The sequence below is a fragment of the Tiliqua scincoides genome, chromosome 8 (genome assembly GCF_035046505.1).
Source record: "Tiliqua scincoides isolate rTilSci1 chromosome 8, rTilSci1.hap2, whole genome shotgun sequence".
Classification (NCBI taxonomy): domain Eukaryota; kingdom Metazoa; phylum Chordata; class Lepidosauria; order Squamata; family Scincidae; genus Tiliqua; species Tiliqua scincoides.
Genome location: NC_089828.1, coordinates 19,348,672 through 19,371,840, shown reverse-complemented (window position 1 = coordinate 19,371,840; position 23,169 = coordinate 19,348,672). Strand labels below are relative to the sequence as shown.

At 44.6% G+C, this 23,169-nt stretch overlaps 1 protein-coding gene across 1 annotated transcript in view; it reads left to right on the top strand.

Annotated features, from left to right (window-relative positions):
- Positions 1 to 23,169, top strand: part of CCDC33 (coiled-coil domain containing 33) — a 131,933-nt gene that overhangs the window by 33,548 nt on the left and 75,216 nt on the right. Inside the window, exons 5-8 of the mRNA XM_066635468.1 lie at positions 4,677 to 4,786; positions 7,814 to 7,915; positions 14,257 to 14,348; positions 16,198 to 16,315. Coding sequence (XP_066491565.1) covers positions 4,677 to 4,786; positions 7,814 to 7,915; positions 14,257 to 14,348; positions 16,198 to 16,315 — 422 coding nt within the window. The remainder of the gene's footprint in view (positions 1 to 4,676; positions 4,787 to 7,813; positions 7,916 to 14,256; positions 14,349 to 16,197; positions 16,316 to 23,169) is intronic.

The window sequence follows — 23,169 nt, the reverse complement described above, 5'->3', positions numbered from 1 at the left end:
GCACCCCCCTAGCGATGCCAGTGGTCTCTCTCTTCCACCCTTCCTCTTCTTCTCTGTTCTGCTTCTCCTTTTTGGGTCCAGGGAGAGGGAACAATTGGTGGGTGGGTTTGGGTGGAAAGCAAAGCTGAGATTTTGGGAGGAGGGAGGCTACAACCTGATAGTGGTTGTTTGTGTGTGTGAATTATGTTTGCACATTTCTCATTTTGGAGAAGGAATTTTCTTCATCTGTTGTCTCAGGCAGCAATCCTAACCACACTTATCTGGGAGTAAGCCCCATTGACTATAGTAGGACTTACTTTTGAGTAGACACGAATAGGCTTGGGCTCCGAGTCTCCTCCTTCCAGCTCTGTTGCCTCTACCTGATTGGGAAATGATGGTTGTTAATTTGGGAGATTTCCCAAGGCAGTGGCCATTTGCCCCGTGACTTGATCTTTATTGTTCCACGCTGAGCAATGTTATGTGGGTAATTGTAATGATGCTAATGGCATTAGAATTTGTGATTGGATTAAAGTCAGGCTAGCGAAATGAAGCCAGCGGCCGCCAGTCATACCACTCTGTATAATTCCATTACACCTGTTGCTTAAATGAAATAAAGCATCGTTTGATGCACTTCTGTCTCTGTCTTAACCAGGAATGATTTAGAAACACAGGGTCTGCATCCTTTCAGGGTCATGTCCTTAATTGGTGTAAATCAAATTCAGAGGAGCCACTTATATCAGCAGGGTTTGGCTGGGGAGGAGGGGCTGCGTCTCTCTGTGTGAATCTTTTTGTTTTCCAGCCTCAGTCTCTATCCATAGACTGGCATTCTTGAATCATCAAGCCAGTTTAGTCCTGTTGAGTAAGAACCAATCCATACAATGCTTTCAGAGTGCCGGAAGGTGGGTTACAGCAACTCTGTGTGTGTGTGTGTGATGAAATGTCATCAGATCGCTTCATCATGCACCCATGTAGTTAGATGGCTTACGAATGAGCTGAAGGAAGGAATCTTGCTTGCCATAACTTGGCAACCCTTTCACCAAGCACCCAGCTGCAACACTGATCAACCCACATTCCAACTTGCTGTGTACAAATGAAATTTTTTTCTGAGCAATGGGAGCACATTTCTTCCCCCCCCCCCCCAAGCCTGGCCCAGGACCTCCTGGCACCTGAGGCATCTGCACATCCACCACCCAGCAATGTACTAGCTGCTGCCTCCAATGTTCTTCCTGAATTTGAAAAGGAAGAGGTGAATGGAGCAGAAGAGGAAATATGGACACTCTAGCTCACTACTCTCTTCTCCTCTACATTTTGGAGGAGGAGATGTGGTGGCTGGAACACCACTGGATAAAGGAATGACACTGGGTGCAGCAGCTGAGGCCCCAGGAGTTGTTGGATTTGACCATTGGCCACCTCCTGAGTTCATCTGTAGCTCCTACTCTGTTCTGGAAGGAAGAGTCTGGAACCTGGATTGTACCTCCAGTTGCTCTCTAGGTATCCTTATATTACTAATTAGAGCACATGCCTTTGTGTTGGATTTTAGTCAGAAGCCCCTTTGAGAGCCAAGTGTGGTTGCAGATCAGGTGCCCATATCATTAGAGAACAGGATACACCTTTAACGTGTGAAAACTATATGGATGTTTGAAAGATAGCTATGGAAAAGGAAGAGTTAATTTTTCCCTTCCCACACAGAGAAAATCACTAGGCCAAGGGAATGGTAGGTGAGGTGCAGAGACAGCGGAGTTAACATTAATTTCTTTTCGAACCAAAGTGTAATGTTTCATGGTGGGCAGCCAACATTGCCGTGATATCCCGGTGTGTGACTGAAGGCATGGAGCAGCTTGAGCTGTGATTGCAGCAAGACAAGAAAAAGCCAAGACAGGAGGGAGCGAGGAGTGGGAAAGAAAGGAAGTGTGTGGTGGGTGGGTTGCTGGTGGAGTGGCAATGGAGGCTTTTCAGGGGCCTATTCAGTCGCGTTGCTGTGGTGATGATCTCTCCCCCTTCCCTGATGGGGTCATGCAGAAAGAAAGTCCCTGTTAATGAAGAGGAAAATGAGGCCCTATTCTTTGGTTGTCAAACCTCCCAAGAGCGACAGGCCTTTCCTCCAAGTAACTGGAGGTATAAAGGATGAGGGAGGGAACGGTGCTGTGGGGATTAATGAGGCATGTTTACCACATGGGGGACACTCTTCAGACACAAAGCAACAGTTTCCTCCTGACCTAGAACTTGGGAATGAAGTCATGTCTCATCTCAGTGGGTGCTCTGGCTTTTAACCTGGTTGTTCAGGAAAAAAAAGTAATGGACAAGGTGGAGTGACCATGCTGTCAGCCCTGCAAGGAGCAGAAACTGGTAGTTCTCTTCCTTTCCCCCTGGCCATCAAGTCAGGGCCAGCCTTAGGGAAATTTGATCAATTTGACCACATTGTGTCCCATGCCTGGAGAGCCCCCACATTGGGGCAGAGAGTGGAGCACCCGCAGCTCTGTAGCTGATGGTCCGGCATGGAATCTTCCATACCGAGGTGTCATGAGGAGAGCACGATGAGTGGGTAGCCCTCCATCCCACCCTGGATCCTATTGAAATCACCCCAAGTGTGTACTCTGCACACTCAGAAAGTGCTATACAAATGTTATTATCAATAACAATAATTAATGGTTAATAGCTAATCGTATTATTGTTAAATGTTAAGAATGGAACCATTCCTACTTGAGTGCATATATATTCCTAGATTAGCAGGGTTAACAGCAGATATAGAGCTTAGCTGTTATGTGCTTCTATTTTTATTGTTAATACGAATGGTTCCTATTCTATGAACCCTTTTCAAAATCATTTTCTGGCTTTCGCTGCTTGCCTTAGCAAGACAACACTCTGAACATATCAAGTGTTAGCAAAAGCACCAGTGTTTGCAAAAATGGGTGTGAAAGCTATAAGAGAAAATAGACAGTCCTCACAGTAGGGTTTGTAAGCACATTTAAAAATACAGTATAATGCAACTCTGTATAACTAAAACAATCAAAACGTCAAGACCCTAACATTGGTGGCCCTTTTCCCATTCCCTTAAATAGTGACAGAGTACAATTCAGTACCAAGGACAGCAGCTTATCACTAGGATGAAAACTGAGGTGTCCCCAAGGATTTTTAAAGCAAGCTTGGGCATTTTCACAAGTCATGGTAAGAAAAAAAAAATGTGCTACAGAGAGTGAAAGAAGGCTGTTTTTAATCACATAGGCCCTTTGCTCAATGTGGCTTTTTTCCTCTTTCAGTTTAGAAATGTAAGAGATTCACGGTTCTTTGTACCAGATGACTGAGGAGTCTGTCTCTGACTAGCGATGTGCAAATTCCCCTTGGCACTCTGCAATTTACACTTCCTTTTTACTGCCATTACTTGAAAATACTGGGAAAAAACCCTTGGGACTTTTCTGAGTGCTTACAAAAAGTTAGTGGATTGGTCTGTCTGTCTCTTAACTTGATCACCCTATTAAATCCTGTGCCGGTCAACCTTAGGTCAGCTGGCAGGGCCCAATTGGAAACATTGTTTTGTGGGGCCCCAGGAGCCAAGGTCTGTAGAATCTTAGAAGTATAAATAAAATGTATTAAAGACTTTCTATCTCTGTGATAACATGGAAAGCCATCAAAATGTGCGCTTAAAAAGTGCATGTGAGTTAATGGACCAATGGATCTAAGCACATGTTAATATAAAATTGCATAAATGTAAGCCTACAAGTAAGCAAACAAAATGTGTAGATAACCTTTGAAAAGTACGTTGGGACAAAATCACTTGTTTTAGTAACTATGAAATGATTTAGTAAAAATATTAATTTTGTTAGCATGGGAGCCCAGTTGGAAGCAGTTGATCCAATTGGCTTAAAGTCGGTCCTGATCCCATAAACCCCTAAGCATCTTTTCCACTTTCACTTTCCCAAACTTACCTGGGGTTGTAGTAGGGGTAATAGTGATGGTCTCAGCGTTCATGACAGCAAAATCCCTTTCTCTCTTGGTTGAGTTTCCTAGAAGAAAGCTGTAACAGCTCAATGAGCCCTGAAGGACTACACTTCTCAGGAAGCCAGACATTCTTGATTCAATTTTGAGGAAGGGGTTCTGGACCTCCCATCCTTGAGGCCCATGGAGGCAGTCACATTGGGTGGAGGGCCGCTGGGGGTACCTGTCTCTATCTGCCTCGGCCATTGCTCCTGCTTCCTGAATTTGAAAAAGAAGAAGGGAGTGGAGCAGAAGAGGAAATTTGAAGGGGGGGGGAGAGTGATGGGTGAGAGTGATGAGGTGGAAGAGGAGTACTGGATCCTCCATGTAAGAGAGGCAGTTTTTTGATGCACTGCCTCAAGTTCTGGGAGGTCTTGGGCTAGCCTTGGAAAAGATGAGAAAGAGAGAGAGAGATTTTAAGGGAAACCACACTTCCTGTCTTCAGCTCTGTTAGCCAGGCTTTGCTGTATTTTATTTTTTTTATGTTGCAGGTCTCAAATCTGCTGGGGGGGGCATTCAGATTGGGAACATGGAACCAGAGGAAGTGTAAACACCCCTTTCCTCTATGTGCCTGCTATGATCAAATTTAGAACCCCTACAGTCCCTTTAAAAAATATTTTTCAGTGCACCAGGTGATTCAATCACAGAACTCCTGTGTAACATTTAATTTGGCCCCAGGTGTTTTTTTTGCTATGTCTGGTTATATTTTCTCCTTTTCTGTCCAGATGTGTCCCTGATAGTCGCTGACAAAGACACCAAGGAGGTCTTAGCAAGATACGATATTCCTGTGAAATACTTGCGTCCCTTCCACCACTATCACTGTGCATTGGTACTGGTAAGTCATATTGTATATCCCTATTTCCCAAGGCTCTGGCTGGTGTACAGGCAGTTGTGCAACTCAGATGTGGCCAGCATCTAAGAGCCCATTCAAAGTTCAGAAAAGGCAAATGATGCCACCTTTACAGGTAGATGTACCCGGATTTAATGGTCCACATTGTGAAAAAAAATAAAAAATAAATCTCTGTTCATGGAAAGCTAGCACATCAGGGAGAATGAAGGGAAGAATAAAATCTTTGGACACCTGAAGCAAGATGTCAAGTGCTAGCCCCCTGCAACCACCAGTCCTTCACCATGGCCTCCTTATTCAGCAGCTTGAGCTTTTCCACCCAATCTGCCCAGTTCCCCCACCATCTTGCTTGGATTGAAAGTGAGAAGAGAGACAGAGAAAAAAAATCTGGAGAATGGTAGGAACATCCTCATTTTACTCTCCCCCAGTTCCTCTTCCGAGTCATCTTTTCCTCCTTTTAAAATTGTAATCAGGGAGTAGGCAGAAGGAGTGAGTGAACACTCTTATATCACCAAGTGAGGCAGCAATGGCAGGCAGTGGGACAGTTGGGCCCTCTAATGCAGCTTCCCATCACCAGATAATCCTCTACCTTAGACAACAATCTAAGTTCACCACATTATGAGGCCGACCCTTGGGGAGAAGAATTCTGCTGTAGCCTCTCCTTGATTTGCTAGCTTGTCAGATGCTTGTGGCCCAAGGGAACATTCAATTGTACAACCACCCACCTGCATTTTAAAGTGGTGCAGTCTCCTGACGGCTGTATAATGTGCTGGCTCTGGCCTAATTCCCAGCTTATGAAAGAACAGCCTTCCACAAGAAACATTTAGTTCAAGTTCTCTGAGGTCAGGGCAAAGAAATCTTGTGCAACTGCTGTAATCCACGATGGGAAAATGTTTCAGATGTTCAGAGCCTCACAAGTCTGAGGAACATGCTCCAGGAAATAAGTCATTTGTGCCCAATGTTGCATATACACAACAGGGACCAAATATGTACACCTGAGGGCTGGGCAGAAATGGGTTAAACAGAAGCTTCCAGGGTTTCCCTAAAATAGGGAAAGGCTTGTCTTTCCCACTCTTCCCACTCTAGAAAAATGAATGCCTTGGAACATAATGAAAGCTGATGTCAAAATGTGAAGTGTTGTCTTTTGCTCGGCCTCTCTGCTGCAAGAGAAGAAGAGACAAGGCAAATATTTGCAAGAGTTTAACAGCCCAATCCTATGTATGCCTACTCAGAAGTAGGAAAGTAACAAACATGAAGGTGTTGTGTCTTGTCCCTCTTTTTCTTGTCCCTCTGCCCATCCTTAGGTCTTGGTGTCATACCATTCGCTCAAGAAACAGAGCTCTCAGATTGGTTTATGGGGTCGAAGTCATCTTTAAAAAAAAAAAAAAAAAAGCCTGGCACACTGTGTGCTTTGATCACATGAACAACAGTTGTGTACCCACACAGAAGAACTTAATGATGGCAATGAAAGGGTGTCGCGAGCAAGGCTGACTGAGTAGGTCTGCCAAGTTGGATGGGATGGCCTTGAGAGCTAAGAACATGAAAAGATGTTGAGCAAATTGAGAGCTGGGGAAAGCTTTCACTCGGAGCTTTCTGATAAATAAACCCTTTTAGCAAGCCTGCATGGTCTTCAGCTACAATGCAGGAGATATACCTGCACATATGAATCAGCCTTCAAAGGGTTGCAGTGCCCCAAATTAGGGACAGTTCATATTTTCTAGGTCTGCAACCTTTAATTGATGAATTGGCTCAATTATTTCTTGTATTGCATTCCTTTTCTTTTGTTATCTTTCTTGTATTATTTATGAGCCCAAGAATATATATTTTTAGTGGACCAGAAAGATTGTCCTGATTAAACAAATGGTAGATTGTGTGAAAAAATGAAAAATGTTATATATGAACAATTGGAAGGTGCTTAAGGCAACTGACAATATAAAAATGAAAAACAATAAAATCAGAGGAGCGGAGCAGATTTCTGATGTCTTTGCCTACCTCCCCCTTTCTCTGCTTCTCTTTTCTCACAGGATAGTTGGGGTTAAAGAACTGTGCCTTCCAGCAGCTTAAATCCCTGTTAAGTTTTGGACTTTTGCTCCAGCTGAACCTGTGTTCAGCCAGTGAGTTAACCTGAAACAGGATTCACAGAGCTATCTGCTAAACTGGATTGGTTCTTTTTGTAGTATTTTATCAGTGTGTATGAGTACATCGGTAATGTGGCAGGAGAGAAATAGGCAAATTAATGTCAGTCAACAGTCAACAAAACCTTTATTAGGCATAAACATTTGATAGGTGAGGACTCTGTACAGAAATCATAGAGAGTATAAACCTAAGTGGTACACAAATATATGTATATGTGCACACCTAGGCAAATTAATGAAAGTAACTGAAAGTTACAGCCAACTGTGGTGCTTTATGCAAAACTAAGAAATTTTTTTTAAAAGGGAAATAGGGGATTCTGCATGCATCAGTTCCACTTCAGAAGAACAATTCCACTTTCAGTTCCACTTCAAGACTGCAAGATCCCGACTGAAATTCAGATGCGGAGAGTGTTGGAAGCATCCTTGGTCCAATTTACAAAGCCCAAGGGCATCACTAAGGCTTCCATCCTAAGTATGGACACTTTCTTGGCATTGAACAAAATGGGACTTCTGTTAGAAATGCATAGGATTGTGCTGGAAGGCAGTATTCCAGATTCCAGTATTTGGATTCCGGCCCCTTTTCTCTGCAATGTCAACTTTTCATTAAGAGACAAGGCAGGCAGTTACAGATCTTCATGGCTTGTGAAATATTTAAATGCCAAACAGAAAAGACTGATGATATTGATCTTTCTCGAAAAGCTCCAAGGGATTGTGAGCTTTAATTATCTCTTCCTGCTTTATTGCCAGTTATGGCTGTTCAGGGCCACTGCAGAGCAATCCAGACTGTTTGTAAGTGTAAAGCCACTTGGTTTATTGCCTGGCTTGGGATCTCTCTTTTGTGCTCACTTTTCACTTAGTGGTTTTGTTCTTCCACAAACAGCCTCGGAAGAAGGACCCAACAGGGACAAAACTGCATGCGAGTATCGTTCGGAAATGCAGCCTCATTCCGCGCTACGCTGGAATGAATTACACAGGTTTGGAGGTAAGAACCATGCCACGATTCCAAAATGGTAGGCAGAGAACTGTTAGTGAGATGTAGATTTTGGAGGAGTGCCATCAGATCAGGTTCATGGCCCAGGCCTTGAATGACCATCAGGACTTAGACTAGGACGGGGATGAGCTGGTCAGATCCCTGACATCAATAACAACTCCTGAGCAGGGATGTGCAGTCAGGGGAGGCAGAATCTCACCTATCCTGTTATAAGCCTCTGCTTCCCCTGTGATTGCGCGTGCTCCACCCACCTTCTGAGGCGTTACATGATCACAGGGGAGGCTGAGCTGCTGCTAGATTAGCTCTGAGGCAGACGAGAGCTGAGCCTCTCCAGCAATCATGCAACCACTCAGAAACTGTGGGGTATTTGCGCAATCACAGGGAATCACATTGTGCACACGCTGTACCCAGTTTCTGGGTGATTGTACATTTGCTGGGCAGGCTCAGATCTGCCTCACCTAGTCTCTCCCTGTATAGAGACTTCTTTGCAGCAGCGAAAGCTCAGCCTCACGGCCTGTGGAAGCTTGGTGACCCAGATGTTTGGTGGTGACATCATACTCCCAGGTCACTGAGCTCTGTATGGAGTGTCTCTGCAGCTTTGGACCTCACTGCACATCACTGCTTCTGAGGTGTAAGTCTCCGACCCTGATGTTCCACTCTTTACACTTCTCTCCTCCACCCTTCATCTTTCACTCCAGTCTCCCTTTCTAAATACAGGGAGTGGAAGAAGGAGTGGTGGAGGCAGGAGGGTGGAGGTGGACATTGGCTCTCTCGCCACTCAGATGCTCATGCACCCGTCTCAATAGGCTTCATGAATGGGTCAGTCCTGGTCTTGTCCCTCCAAGCCCAATCCTCAGAAGAACCCTATACTTCTGTTGGATCCTGTTTGTATAGCAGGCTTGCAGCTGAAATGGTGTCCCATCTGTATAGCCTTAGTAAAAGATTTAAGAAATCAGTGATGTTTGCTGGAGACAAAAAGAGGAATATGGGGAAAAGATTCACAGCATCAGTGGTGATTTGAGGTGATCACGGGATGTCAAGGTGAATGGTTTTCATTAGGCCAAGTTCTGTGAATGTTACATTTTTCACTAAAGCGAACTTCCTAGTAGGATGTGGATAATTGTGTTAAGTGGCTAGTTCAGTGGTTCTCACACTTTTAGCACCAGGACCCACTTTTTAGAATGAGAATCTGTCGGGACCAACCGGAAGTGATGTCATGACCAGAAGTGACATCATCAAGCAGGGAAATTTTTAACAATCCTAGGCTGTAATCCTACCCACACTTACCCAGAAGTAAAAAGCATAAACATAGTAGCCTATTCAAAGTACAGACCTGTCACATTTCCCCAAATGCAGTCACATACCATGGTAGCATTAAGTCTAATGTATTAAAAATAAAATATTGACATGAATGGGGACCCACCTGAAATTGGCTCCCGACCCACAGTTTGAGAAAAACTGGGCTAGTTAGTACAGGCTAGCAAGATGTTTTTGGAGAGAGATTGACAGCCTGAAAAGGCCCTTAGTCCAATGATGGAATGAACTAAACAAAGTCTTTGTGGAAGTATGGTATATCACTGTTTTGTGGCTCAGGGAGTTAATGTGTTTCCTGCCCAAACTAGCTAACAGAGTTTGATCCCTCTGTTTCATCAAGTAAGTATATTTTGTTAGCTTGTTCTCCAATGCTCTTTCTGCCCAATCCATTATCTCGCCATGGGTATGTATACTGGGTGGATGGGGAATGTTAATCTAAATGTCTATTAATCATTTAGAAAAGAGTCATATATTAAAGTCACATTTGTCCCTTCCCCTTGCCAAATCCTTGCAGAATCTCTTGGAATGCAATGTTTGGTCTTGTCTCCTGTTTATCCCCACAAATTCCTGTTTGTTCTAGCCCAACCTGCCCTCTGAAGGTGGAGCACTAAAAGGCCCTATGGGGACTGGAAATGATTGATTCGGTTTGTGCATGCTTGATGTGCATGTACATGAATTGATTATTGGTATTTGAGCCAATGAGCCTCCACCCTCCTTTCAAGTGAAAGCTGCTGATGAACAACTCATTACTCTTGTGGCTTCACACTTTTCCTGTCTGTCTGAAGCTTGCCTGCAAATGGAAACAGCATTGCTAATAGCCTTGGAAAGTTGACAGCCATTCGATCAGCTGCCCAAATCTGCCCTGCAGTATGCTGGAGCATGCCTAGGATTGTGGGGGATTATCTGAGATCTCCCTTAGGGCTAGGAGGCAGGAATCGATCTCAGCTGCCCTCTCTTCATATTTACATTCAGCAAATGATGGTGTCCCCAGGTGAAAAGCTTTTAAAGGCCCAGGGTGGGACTGATTAGATGCAGAGATGAAATTTTCCCACTCCCCTCTTGAATGGGATGTCATCATCCCCATCTATTTGAGAGCAGCTTTGGTCATTCTGATGTCACAGAGGAAAGGACAAGCCCCTGATATCTGGGCCTTTCCAGCTGATCAGACTGTAGCACTGTGCCTCATTGGTTCATTAGGATCCAGACATCATCCCTTGAGGAAGTGCTTCTGTACCACAGAATACTGTGGTTTTCCCTTCAGACAAATCGGACTTAGTTGCAGGGCTGTCTAGTCTGCTGCTCCTGGTGGTTGCCTGCACCAGTCTCCATCCAACCATCTCCTTGCTGGCTTCCACTACTCCTGTTTCTGCCTGCATTTGAAAAGGGAACAGGAGCAGAAGAGGAAATGCGAGGAGAGGATTAAGCACCCAAGAGGACACACTAAGTGCTATCCACTTACTTGGTGTTGCACCCTCACAATCACTCCTCCCAGTCACTGGAGTTGAAATGCAAAATGTGAATGAAAGATTTTCTGACTCCTCAGGATTAAAAAAAAAAATTGCCATACTTCTCCTTGTGCTTGCGCGAATCACATAAAACCTAGCCTCAGTTTCCCTCACCTGTAAAACAGGAGTATGAATTGGTTCATTTTAGCCAGGTCTTTGTACAGTGTTGCTAGCCAGTCTTTGAGTTAGAACATCTGAACTGTAGTAAGTTAGATCCCTGACTTACATAAACCTCAATCTACATAGTTTTGCGTTTACATGAAGTTAAGCTGTGGAAAAGGATCACCTGCGCTCACCACTCACCGCATTGCAAAGCTCCATAATGCTTGGTACTTGCCTAGTCCTGTAAACTGGGATTATTCCCAGTATGCTTTGTGCTTCTGGTATCATATAAAGAGCCTGCACAAGGAAGGGGTGAAAGGGGTGAGATCACTATGGTCTGAAGAGTGGAATGCAACAATATCACCCCTTCCTCCACCCTTTCCTCTTTAAAAAAAGGAAATCTGGGGTGTGCTGGGGACCATCCCAGCTTGTAGAGGAAAGCACTGAACTTTACAGAGTGATGGGTAGCACCTCTTGAACCAACTATTTCTGACTTACATAAAACTCATTGTCTGGAATAGAACCCTTACGCAATAGAACCCTTACAGGGAGTGTTTCTACTTGTATGTGTAGGTGTTTGGTGAATATGTAGTATACAAGTCATGGGGTGCAGTTTGTAATTTGCTCCATCTCTATGTGGCACCTGGTTGTGGTTGACGGACACCCAGTCAGACACTAAACAGACACAAGACAGATCGCAAGAGCATGAAGTCTGCCTACCTCCTGGATTAATCTACCGGGTTAATCAAGTCACGGTGCCAGCCTGTCATTGCAAGGCAACTCCAACCCTAAAATGTAGGAAAGGCGTACTTTGAAGTGGTAATCTGGGTACGCTGTCTGATGAGTGCAGTGCTACACCATTCCGGAAAGTTTAATGGATAGCACGCTGTCTCAGCCATCCATTTTGCTGCTGCTGGAACTGTGACCACTCAACAAAGACGCCACTTAAGACAAATTGCTGGAAAGGTCAGAGGGATGGAGATGGAGGGAGAGCGGAAGAGTGAATGGAATGACAGGTCTGCTTAGGTGGGGGAGAGACACACACACGAAGCACACCAGCTGCTTCCTACCCATAGCAACCTGTTTTGGCAACAGGAGGAGGAAGCTGCTCTGGAGATATCTCCTGACAGTTCCTGCTGTGAATCCCATTTCTGCCTTGGGCCCTTGTCTCCTGTTCTTTTCATCATCAGCTGGCAGCCTCTTGGGATCATTTTCTCTCTCTTTTGCTACCCTCTCCCTAGTCTCCATTCTTATTTGTTAGAGATCCTGCTTTTCACTCCATGTCTGCAATTATACTGGAGAGGGAGAAGACAAAAGGATGCAAGGAGAGTCTCCCTGCACTCCATCCACCATGAATCACTGTGTCCCATCCCCATATCACTAAGGCAGTGTTTCTCAAACTGTGGGTCAAGACCCACTAGGTGGGTCACGAGCCAGTTTCATGTAGGTCACGTAGCACCTAGCTCAGCTGCCATTGGAAATACAGAACTGAAAATACACGGCACAGAGCTGCTGGGAAGGGTGAGCTCCTGGTGGGAGAGAGACATCATGCTTTGCCCCTGGCCAGGTGGGAAGATGGGACACTGGAAAGGAGGGAGGCTGTGTGGTTGGAGAAGAATGTAAGTCTGTGTTCTGGTTTGACTTCCAAACTGGAATGTTTGAATTCTGAGCTATACAAAATAACAGCACAAGCGTGCTGCGCAATGGGACCTTTGGTTGATCGCAGCTTAGGTTTGAAGCCTAAATTGATGATATCACTTCTGGCTGTGACATCACTTTGAGGTTAATGACATCACTTCTGATGGGTCCCGACAGGTTGTCATACTAAAAAGTGGATCCCAGTGCTAAAAGGTTTGAGAACCACTGACTGAAGGTATTATTCTGAAACTTATTTGTGGGGTATCTAGCTTTTTAGGTTGGCAAAATACTATGCAATTCTTCCATTAATGTCAATTCCAGAATGGCTAAAACTATCAGAGCCAGTCTGAGGCCTTCTAGCACCTGTGACAGGATGCCAAATGTTGTTCATTCCCACCACCACTCTCCTCCCAGCTGCTGAATCTGAAAAGGAAATGCAGCAGAAGAGGAAACGTGGAGAAGAGTAGTGAGCTAGAGTGTCTCTGACTGCCATTCTTGTCCACGCCACTCCTCTCCTCTTCCTCTCCATTTTTCTCCATCTTTTCACATTTATGGAGTGGAAAGAGGGGAACCAGTGGAGGCAGATGAGCAGTGGCAGGAACAACAATTGGTCTTGTGGATGCACCAGTCCTGTTCCTTTCTGCAAAATATAGCCCCAATCAGTGTGCAACATAATCATAAATTGCCATAAACCGTTCATAAATTCTGTTGTACAGAATTACTGTATAACGAAGTCAACAGTTATAAAAGACTATAAAGGTCAATGAAATGAGTCAGACAGTGGCATAATCAGTAGCTGTCTTATCTCTACGATTCTTGATGCATTTGGAGTGTTTGTTCATAGCTGTTCAACCTTGATGATTCTCAGAACACTTCGCAAGAACAATGAAACAGCAATTGAAAAAGAAGTCACTTTAAAAAAAGAATTGTTTTAAAAGTACAGTCAATGGTTACAAAGAAAAAGAAGGAAGCAGCTGGTCAGAAAGTAACACAGTCCCAGTCTCAAAGCTCTAAGGTAAAGTCAGACAGAAAAAAGTAGAGTAACAGTTCAAAGTCTTTACTCCAGCTCAGGGGCCACCACCAAATAGTCCTGCTTCACATCAGTGATTGTCTCATCAGTGACAATCTAAACTTCTTCATTACTGGAAAATATAGCAAGTTTTAATCCTCTCCCTCCCCGCCCCCCCAAATTTCCTAATGCTCAAAAGTGCAGTTGATGATTGGTGGCAGGGTTTCTCAAACTGTGGGTCAGAACACACTAGGTGGGTCACAAGCCTGTTTCAGGTGGGTCCCCATTCATTTCAATATTTTATTTTTAATATATTAGGCTTGATGCTACCATGGTGTGTGACTGCATCTGGGGAAATGTTACAGATCTGTACTTTTAACAAGCTCCTATGTATATACTTTTAACAATGATAATAAATGGAACTTACTCCTGGGTAAGTGTGGGAAGGATTGCAACCTAGGATTGTTACATTTTTTCCTGCTTGATGATGTCACTTCTGGTCGTGACATCACTTCCAGTGGGTCCTGACAGATTCTCATTCCAAAAAGTGGGTCCCGGTGCTAAATCAGTGAGAATCACTGATTTGTGGTATCATGATGATGATGATTTGTGGTTTATTTCCAGAGTACTATGAAGTCTTCCTTATAACATAAGCCTAAACATATTTACTCAGAAGTACGTCCCAGTGTGTCCAGTGGGCTTTACTTCCTAGTAAGCGCGCCTACGGTTTCAGCCTTACGGATCTTCCTTCACTCTGATTTTAGGTTTTCCTCCAAGGGATCAACGAACCTCTAGCGCAACCTGTGGGCCCTGTCTTTGCTATTGCTCGAATTGTGAATAATGTAAAAGCTTACATGTGAGTAGTGAGGTGGATGAGAAGACAGTTAGAGAATGAGGAGAAGCTGCTAATTTTTAAGGTTGTGTGTCCATTTGGACTCCAGGAAATGCAAGTTCAGGTTCTGAATAACTTTAGTTGATAAAATGTATGTGCAAAATTATTACTTCTGCAAAATTGCAAAATTGTTACTTTTTGTTATGGTTCCCATATTTACAGTGCAGTGTTATGCATTTCTACTCAGAAGTAAGTCCCACTGCATTCAGTGAGATATACAGGTGGAACCTGTTTATCTGTGAATTTTACATCCGAAGATCTGGCTCAACGCGGGTTCCCCAGACTATGCTGAGCTAGATTCTGCCCCACTTGAGCTCTCTGAAGGGGGCCAGAGCTGTGATCTGGTCCCCTCTGCAGGGCTTTCTGAAGCATGCAGAGGCCATATGCATCTGCCTTCAGCCTCTAGGGCAGTGATGGCGAACCTTTTAGAGACCGAGTGCCCAAACTGCAACCCAAAACTCACTTTTTATCGCAAAGTGCCAACACGGCAATTTAACCTGAATACTGAGGTTTTAGTTTAGAAAAAACAACTCATACATTAACATCTTTTACCTACTATTACTTGTAACCCATAATGAACTTTTCCTCTAGAAATTTGTCCAGTCCCTTCTTAAAGGCATCTAGGCAAGTTGTCATCACTGCTTTCTGTGGCAAAGAGTTCCACAGACTAATTACGTGCTGGGTAAAGAAATATTGGCAGGGAGGGGTGGCTGCAAGACCTTGCCACTGCTCATTTTCTCAAACAATAATATATATATTTTTTTAAAACCCCACCCACAGAAGTGGGCTCTAAGGCTGCAATGCCAGCCACCCTTTCCTGGGAGTAAGCCTCATCCACTGTAATGGGGCTTACTTCTGAGTAGACATGCACAGGAGCGGGCTGCAAGGCCAGCCACCCTTTCCTGGGAGTAAGCCTCATCCACTGTAATTCTGTTTACTTCTGAGTAGACATGGACAGGAGCAGGCTCTAAGGCTCCAATCCCAGCCACTCTCTCCTGGGAGTAAGCCTCATCCACTGTAATGCGGCTTACTTCTGAGTAGACGCGCAGGATTTGTCTCTGGCTCCGCTGCTCATCACCGGCTGCGCCTGTGCTGTGGAGGAAAAGTCTCTCCTGGTGCTGAGTGGGGAGCTGCTCGTGGAAAGGCGGGCTGCAAAGGCTCAGGAGGAGGGCTGCTCAGGATTGGCTGGTGGTCAGCCATTGAAGGGCCCTGAGCCATTCCGACAGAAAAAGCCAGGAGCCTGCTGGATGCTGATTGGCTGAGCCTGCTGTTCAGTTGGGGAAGGGAAAACAGGGACCTTAAGCCTGCAGAGTGGGCAAAATGGAAAAGGGAAACAGACTCGGGGCAGGTGGGGACAACGGAGCAAAGGGAGAGGAGGGCAGTGAGCTCAGGGGGCAGAGGGAAGCAGCCCGCCCTCCCCACACAGGGAGTCTCGGAGAGAGCCTCCATTTTCTTTAGAGCGATAGCAGCTTCAGCACCCCTCTCGAGGCTGCCTGGCTCAGTGCGCGTGCCCACAGAGATGGCTCGGAGTGCCCCCTCTGGCACGCATGCCATAGGTTCGCCAACACTGCTCTAAAGGCTTCAGAATGACTCCTAGAGCAGAAAAACATGACTTCCAGTTTCCCTTGGGAAACTGGAAGTGACGTTTTTATGCCTTTCAAGGCATTCTGAGACCCAGTGGATTAATTGATTAGATTTTGATCAATTAAAAAAACATTTTGATTGACTGAAATAGTCAGCAGATCTTAAACACTGCTTTTTTTTTTTTTTAATGTATGAACTAATGAGAACTTCAGAATTCTTCTTCATTTAGAGATGGGACAAAGGCTCAACCTGATGATGCTCCAATCGCACGGACGGTTATCAACTTCCCAGATCCTAAATTGGAGGATTTTGATGTCCCGCGAGTCACCAACACAGGATACCCACAGGTACAGGCAAAGTGTTGCTTGAGGGATTTCTGTGTGAGATGGATTTAATGAGGAGGAGAAAAAAAATCAGCTGAGTACCTGATATAGCACAGTGAGTAAGAGATTGAACTCATGATTCAAATCTTGTTCTGGTATGGATTCACCTGGGTAACCGTAGGCAAACCTGTCTCTGGGCCTCAGCCCCTTCTCTGCGAATTGAGGGTAATAATATTCAGCTACTTATAGGGCAAGAGGAGGCATGCAAAGTGCTTTGAGCACCCAAAAACCAAAGTCAACCTGAGTTCTCTCAGGGCTTGAGGTGGAGCACCAAGTGATGCCCCATCCCAGCAGCCTCTGCCACCACTCTTATGATTTCCTGGATATGAGATGGAGCAAAAGAGGAAGTGTAGAGTGGCAAACTAGATCTTAGGGAATGCTCTAGGCCAGAGGTCCCCAAACTCCTTCACAACCCTCTGTGTTGTTCTGTGTGGATAAAGAGCCCTCTGAGCTGAGGAGGCTGCAACCAAAAATGGCGGACGACCTGGAGGTCATGTCTGGGTTGCGCACAGTGCTCCTGCATCATTTTTCATGTTGTGCTGCAGTTCCCAAACTGTGTCATGGTGTGCCCAGATTGTAGTGCCGGTGTGACATGCAGTTTGGGAAATACAGAGCAATGTGGAAAAAGGCACAGGAGGCATGCACGGGTTAGCCTCCATTTTAGGTTGCTGCATCAGCGGACCCGCAACCCTTCAGAAATTGGGTCTCAACCCTTCAGTTTGGGAACTGCCGCTCTAGACCATTACTGTCCTCTCCTCTACACTTCCTCTTTCACTCTGTTCCCCTCTTCCTTTTCAAGTCTGCGAAGCCGGAGGAAGAGGAGTGGATGGAGATGGCCGCTCCGTGCCAGTCTGCTGCCTGAGGCATCAGTCTCAATCAGCCTCATGACCAGGCTGGCCCTGATTCAAGTGCTGTCATTTTCAACCTGCCTCAAGCATAGAGAGAAGTAACAGTCTGCATTAAGTTCAGAGGCAGGTACATGAGTCCTTTGAGGAACAAAAGGTGGGAGAAACAGAGCTCATCCCGCAGCCACACATGTTCCTCTTGCTCTGAACTTCTATAAAGCCATCAGAAAGAAAAGCAAGCACACTGTTTCCACAGGCTCAAAATGATGTGTGAATGACCCTGACTTACATTACTTTTGCTCTTGATGAATATTTGTGTTGCGCTGCATTTGCCATCATCTTAAGGTCACCAGGATGCCATTATCACAGCCGACTTTGTAATCAGCACAGCCAAATCAATTTGTATATCATTGTTCTTACCCATTTGCTATGAAAGGAGCCCAGTCTTACTAGACTGACCTTTCCCCCTTTTGTTCACTACTTGCAAATCTCAATTGCTGCTTGCTGGTACTCCTCTGTGTGTGTGTGTGTGTGTGTGTGTGTGTGTGTGTGTGTGTGTTTAAACAAAATAAAAATGTCCAGAATTCAATGTTACCGTTACAGCCTGGTCCTAACCACATTTACTGCCATGCATATCCCACTGAATTCAGTGGGGGTTACATACAAGGAAGCCAATTTTGGGGTGCATTCTTAGGTTTGAGACTTATTAAACCTGTTAATACTATTAAACATTAAATTGTCAAATGCAATATGTCACACCTTTTTCCAGTGGTGTGCTAGATGGTTGGATTTTTAAACCACAAATCTATTGTTGTAAAAACTATGGAGCAGAACCATTTTAAAAAATGGTTAGATTCTGGCTCAGGTTTATCACTATTTTTTAACTCTTTGGTCCAGTCTGAGTTCAGTTGCTATTTTTGCATGTTTCATGTTGAATAATATTGAGCTCTGTTGCTTGTAGTGTAAATCTATAAGGTTGCCATCCTATACACCCTTGCCTAGAAGTAAATCCCATTGGATGCAATGGGGCTTACTTATGAGTAGATATGCATAGGATTGCCCTGTAAGGGGCCCAATCCTATCCAGTTTTCCAGTGCTGGTGCAACTGTGCTAATGGGGCATGCACTGCATCTTGTAGTGGGGCAGCAGTCACAGAGGCCTCCTTAAGGTATAGGAACATTTGTTCCCTTTCCATGGGGCTGCTTTGTGTTTGCACCAGGGTTGGAAAATTGGATAGGATTGGGCCCTAAATTGTCTACAGTTATTAGTATTTAATGTGACAAAAACAATTTTTAGACTCAGTTTTAAAGCATTAAAAGGTTTAAAAAAATAAATAAGAATATACAACAGGATAAGAAAATGTAACATTTATTCTGCAACTGAAAGGTAAGTGTCTGATTACTGGATCACTTATCACTGAAACCCATTACTCTCCTCTCCTCCATGCTTACTTTGCAAAGACAGAGAGCAGGAAGAGGGGTGAATGGCGACTGATACACCCCTGTGTAAAAAGGGGCAATATTGGAATTGAGTTCAGATACAGGGCTGACTCTGACTTCAACCAGGTTCAGCAGGGATAATAATAACAATGCTTATCACTTGTGTAGCACTACTGAGTGTGCAAAGTACTTCACATGTATTATCTTGCTATCATAGTTTCAACAGCCCTATACAGTAAGTAAATTGTATTATCCCCATGTCACAGATGGAGAAGACCAAGACTGCTATGGAACAAGATTGGCTTAGGCCAACTTGTAAGCTAATAACAGAGTGAGATTTGAATCAGGGAAGTCCTGGTTTGCAACCCAGGCTGCAATCCTGTACCTGCGCTTTCCTGCTAGTAAGCCCCATTGACTGCAGTGGGATTTACTTCTGAGTAGACATGCATAGGATTGTGCCGTCAGTCTCTTAGCAATGACATTACACTAACTCCCAGTGTGTGTTGTTTATTTTGGCAAATAAGGATGAGTGTTGCTGGAAGGCTCTGAGGATGGTGTGTTCTTCGTGCTAGCATGACAATTCAGAGGTGGATTTCATTCTGGCCCGCAGTAAATTTCCACATTTGCAGTTCCTTATCAGCCTGTTCAAAAAGGCTCTGGACAATGTACGCATTATCTCTCGCATCTCTTTCTGCTGTGATTAAAGGAGCACCGACCAAAGTTGATTCCCTTCCATTCATAGCACTTAAGAAATATCCCCTCCAGGGGAGCACTGCAGGAGCCAAATATTAGTGTAAGGAAGAAAACATTGGAGCCAAGTCCTATAAACTGTGGTTTCATCTTGATCCGACTGACAGCTCCTTGGCTAGGCAAGGAGCCAGCTGGAACTGGCAAAAAAAACAAAACCCCAAACATGCAGAATGGTGTAAATGATTTAACTGAGCCATCTGGGCTGAAAAACCCCTTTTCTCTCACACATGTCATGTTAGTTTGTCAGAAACCTTAAACAAAGCTTGACGGTATGGAAGGTTTTCACTGAAGATTGTGTCGCCCAGTGGATGGGCCACTCTCAGGTTTAAATCTTTCTCTCTGCTTTGTCTGTTGGGTTTCTGGGACTGTAGTGGAGCAGGCCTGGTTCCTAGGTTCAGGGAGGTGGAATTGTAGTAACCGATTGTAAATTGATCCCCCTATCTTGGTGTCCTGCTCATTAATTATCTGAGACCACAAAAAGTGTAGATAGCTATGTTGGTAATGGAGGGGGGTGACGTCTGCATGGATAATGACTGTGGCTGCATGTGCTGACCCTATACCCTCCGTATCACCTACCTAGTACACTTTAAAAACAATTATAATTTATAATTACAATGTAAATTTTGAATAAAAACACATTACACCACTTTCTGCACTTCTAACTTTGAAAAACGGCAAAATTCGTGAACAAATAAAACTGTTTTCTCCCATCTCTATCCATAAGAGAAAAAAAAAATCCATAAGCTACAGTCTGCTAATATATTTATTAGGAACAGCCAAAAAGACACAAAACTGTAAGCAAACTTTTGAGTTGTCTAGGATTTTTCATTAGTTTATTAAGAAAAGCAAAAAAATGAAAGGGTGCGGGGAGGAGGGACTAGTGAAATGGGCCCTGCAGGACTGCAAATCATAGAAATATTAAGCTGGGAGGATTTTTGCAGAGCTGTTTTGATCGACCTCACAAAGTGCTAGACATGATCTTGGGGTGCACCCAGGGCTTCTGTAATGCAGATGACTAAATAATGGTTGAGCTCCCATCTTTAGAAGATAGGACAACTTACAGGGTTCCTTCTCCAGTCTCAGTCTAAACACGAAGCACCCTGTGATGCAGGCAGCAGTAGTAACAGGAAAAAAAACGTGGCAGCCCTCTTTATATTTAGCAAAGCCAGAGATTAATTTAGGTGCATCACTCAGGTGAAAGTCAGTATAACCCTTACATTGTGCAAGAAGGAAGGGGAAAAAATTTCCCCTGGTGATGCCTTGGGGGGGGCAGTATTCTCCAAAGTGCCTTAAAATTATCATAGTATTTTGCATCTTTAGGCCATAGCCTAAAGGTGGAACACCTCCTTTGCATACAGAAGGCACCAGGTTCAACCTCCAGATAGGAAATTGGGAAAGCTCCCTGTCTGAAACCCTGGAGAGCAGCTGCCACGTATTATGAATGATTATGCGCTAGGTGAACCAATGTTTTCCACTCAGTGGAAAACAACTTTTTGTGTCACTCTAGGATTTGGATTCTGTTGGTGTCCCACTCACCCTACAGCCCACTGATCTCCATGACATAGGGAATCTAGGCCAGGGCCATGGGTGTCAAACATAAGGCCCAGGGTCCAGATGTGGCCCGCAGAAGCTTTTTATCTGACTCTTGGCCTCTCCCAGCTTCTCCATCAGCTGCTCTCAGCTGCTGAGCTGTGCTGAGATGTCACTGCTGAAAGGGTAATTGGGTTCTATCTTGAAAATATGATCAAGGTTTGTGTGTTTTCTCTTCTGATACTTGCATCTAATGAGTTCCTAGGAGACAAAAAAGGGCTTATTTCTGGTCATGACCTGCTTAATGACATCTTGTCCAACCCTCAGCAGGCATCATGAATGCTATTTGGCCCTCGGTGTGAAATGAGTTTGACACTCCTGGTCTAGGCTGTGGTCTGCTTATAGTGCTACAGAAGTTCATCATTCATGCAAAGCCTGGGGTAGCTCAAGATGTCAGTGTTTGCATGTATTTTGTCCATGTGATCTGGTCCTTGAGAACAAAAAATAATGCATAATGAAGAGAGTTCTAGGGTTTGGGGCTTTCCACTTTTGCTTTTAAACCAAACCCAATCTTTACATACATAATTCTTATCAGCTGCCAGAGTGCACACAGGCAGCCTATTAAAACAAAAATGTAGGCATGTCTCTAGTGTTGTGAATCTCTAATGCAGCCATTTTCAGCCACTGTGCCATGGCACACTGGTGTGCCGTGAATGGTCCTCAGGTGTGCCACAGAAGTTTGGTGGAGGGTAATTTATTAATAGGACCATTGGGGATATGAGCCCCCCCACCAACAGCAAGGTGTATCTTGTCAATTGACCAAAAACTGATGGTGTGCCTTGACAATTTTAGTACCTTGTCAGTGTGCCATGAGATGAAAAAGATTGAAAATCACTGCTCTAATGCACGTGTGTTCACAGCATAGCAGTCATTTAAGTACTAGTATATCTTGTTCTTTTCTTCTGGCTGGTTGGCCTGGTCACTTTCACCTCCTCCTCCCTGCCTCCTCTGGATGCCAAATTCTTAATGAATTAAAAAAAAAAAAAATCTTATGGCTTTTCCGAGCATGAGCAGAATGATTGAGGCTGGGGCAGCTATAAAAAATTCCTCCCTGTGTTTTCTTTGGTGTGTGAGGGCGCTCTGAGTATTGGGGGGGGGGATCTCTTTCTCTTTTTGAAGTAATTTGACCTCCTTAGTTGAGGAATCTGAGACTGTTCACTGGGCAAGCATTCCCCGTTCTCTATTGTAACGGGCAACCCATTCCTATCCAAGTTCCCCTGCACCGATGCAATGATGCCAGGGCGGCATGCACTGCATCCTGTGGGGGAATTTTGCATGCTGGATGACTCCATGAAGTAAGAGGACTTTCATCCTCTTGCCCTGGGGAAAGCCCCAGCAACCACAATGGGGCAATTCAGATCTGCGGCTGCTAAATAGCCAACCCAAGCCTAAATTACCTCATGTCAGTAGATCTAACATGGAAAGGGGATAGGATACAGCTTGTGCCACTACTTCTGATCCCACCTGGGCCCAATCTGCCCAGCCCCTGCTGTCACCCTCCCCCAGCCCCACTACACCCTCTCCTTGCCATCCCTCTTCCCCGTTCCTCCTCCCACTCTGGCTTACCTGCTCTGGTGCATGCTGCTCCTTGCGCTGGCTCCAGCAGTGCAAATTTCCACTGGTGCTGCTAACTGGCATGCTGTCAACATATGCCTGTGCCATCAGAGCTGATGCTCTGCTGGCACAAGTGGGGGATAGGATTGGGCCATAAGTTTAGGAACATGTTACTGAAACAATTGCATGCACTTCCTGGTTTTCTTTTGCCTACATTCCTCTTTCCTTCCTCTGTCATCTCCCTACAATCTAGATGGTCTCTTGAGGCACGGACCTGTCCTTCACATTGACCAATGTGAAGTGCCGCACGCATTGATGACACTATAATAATAATAATAATAGATGCTTCTGACAGCTTGGTGGGATATTCCTATGTTGCAGCAGAGGTTTGGGTTACCTTTAGGTTCCTTCCAGTTTTCTGCACCTTTTCCAGCTCTTTTTCAGCTCTTTTTTATTTCTTTTTCAGCTCTTTTTTATTTCTAGCTGTAACTAATGTTATAAGCCTTGCACCGAGGGAGCCCAGAATATTGAACTCTCCTGCTTAAGTGCATGCAAACAGAATCAAGACAAACACAAGTGCAGTTTGCAGTAGTTGGAGACTTTCAGAGCAAATCAATCAGCTGCTCACATGGTTCAGCCT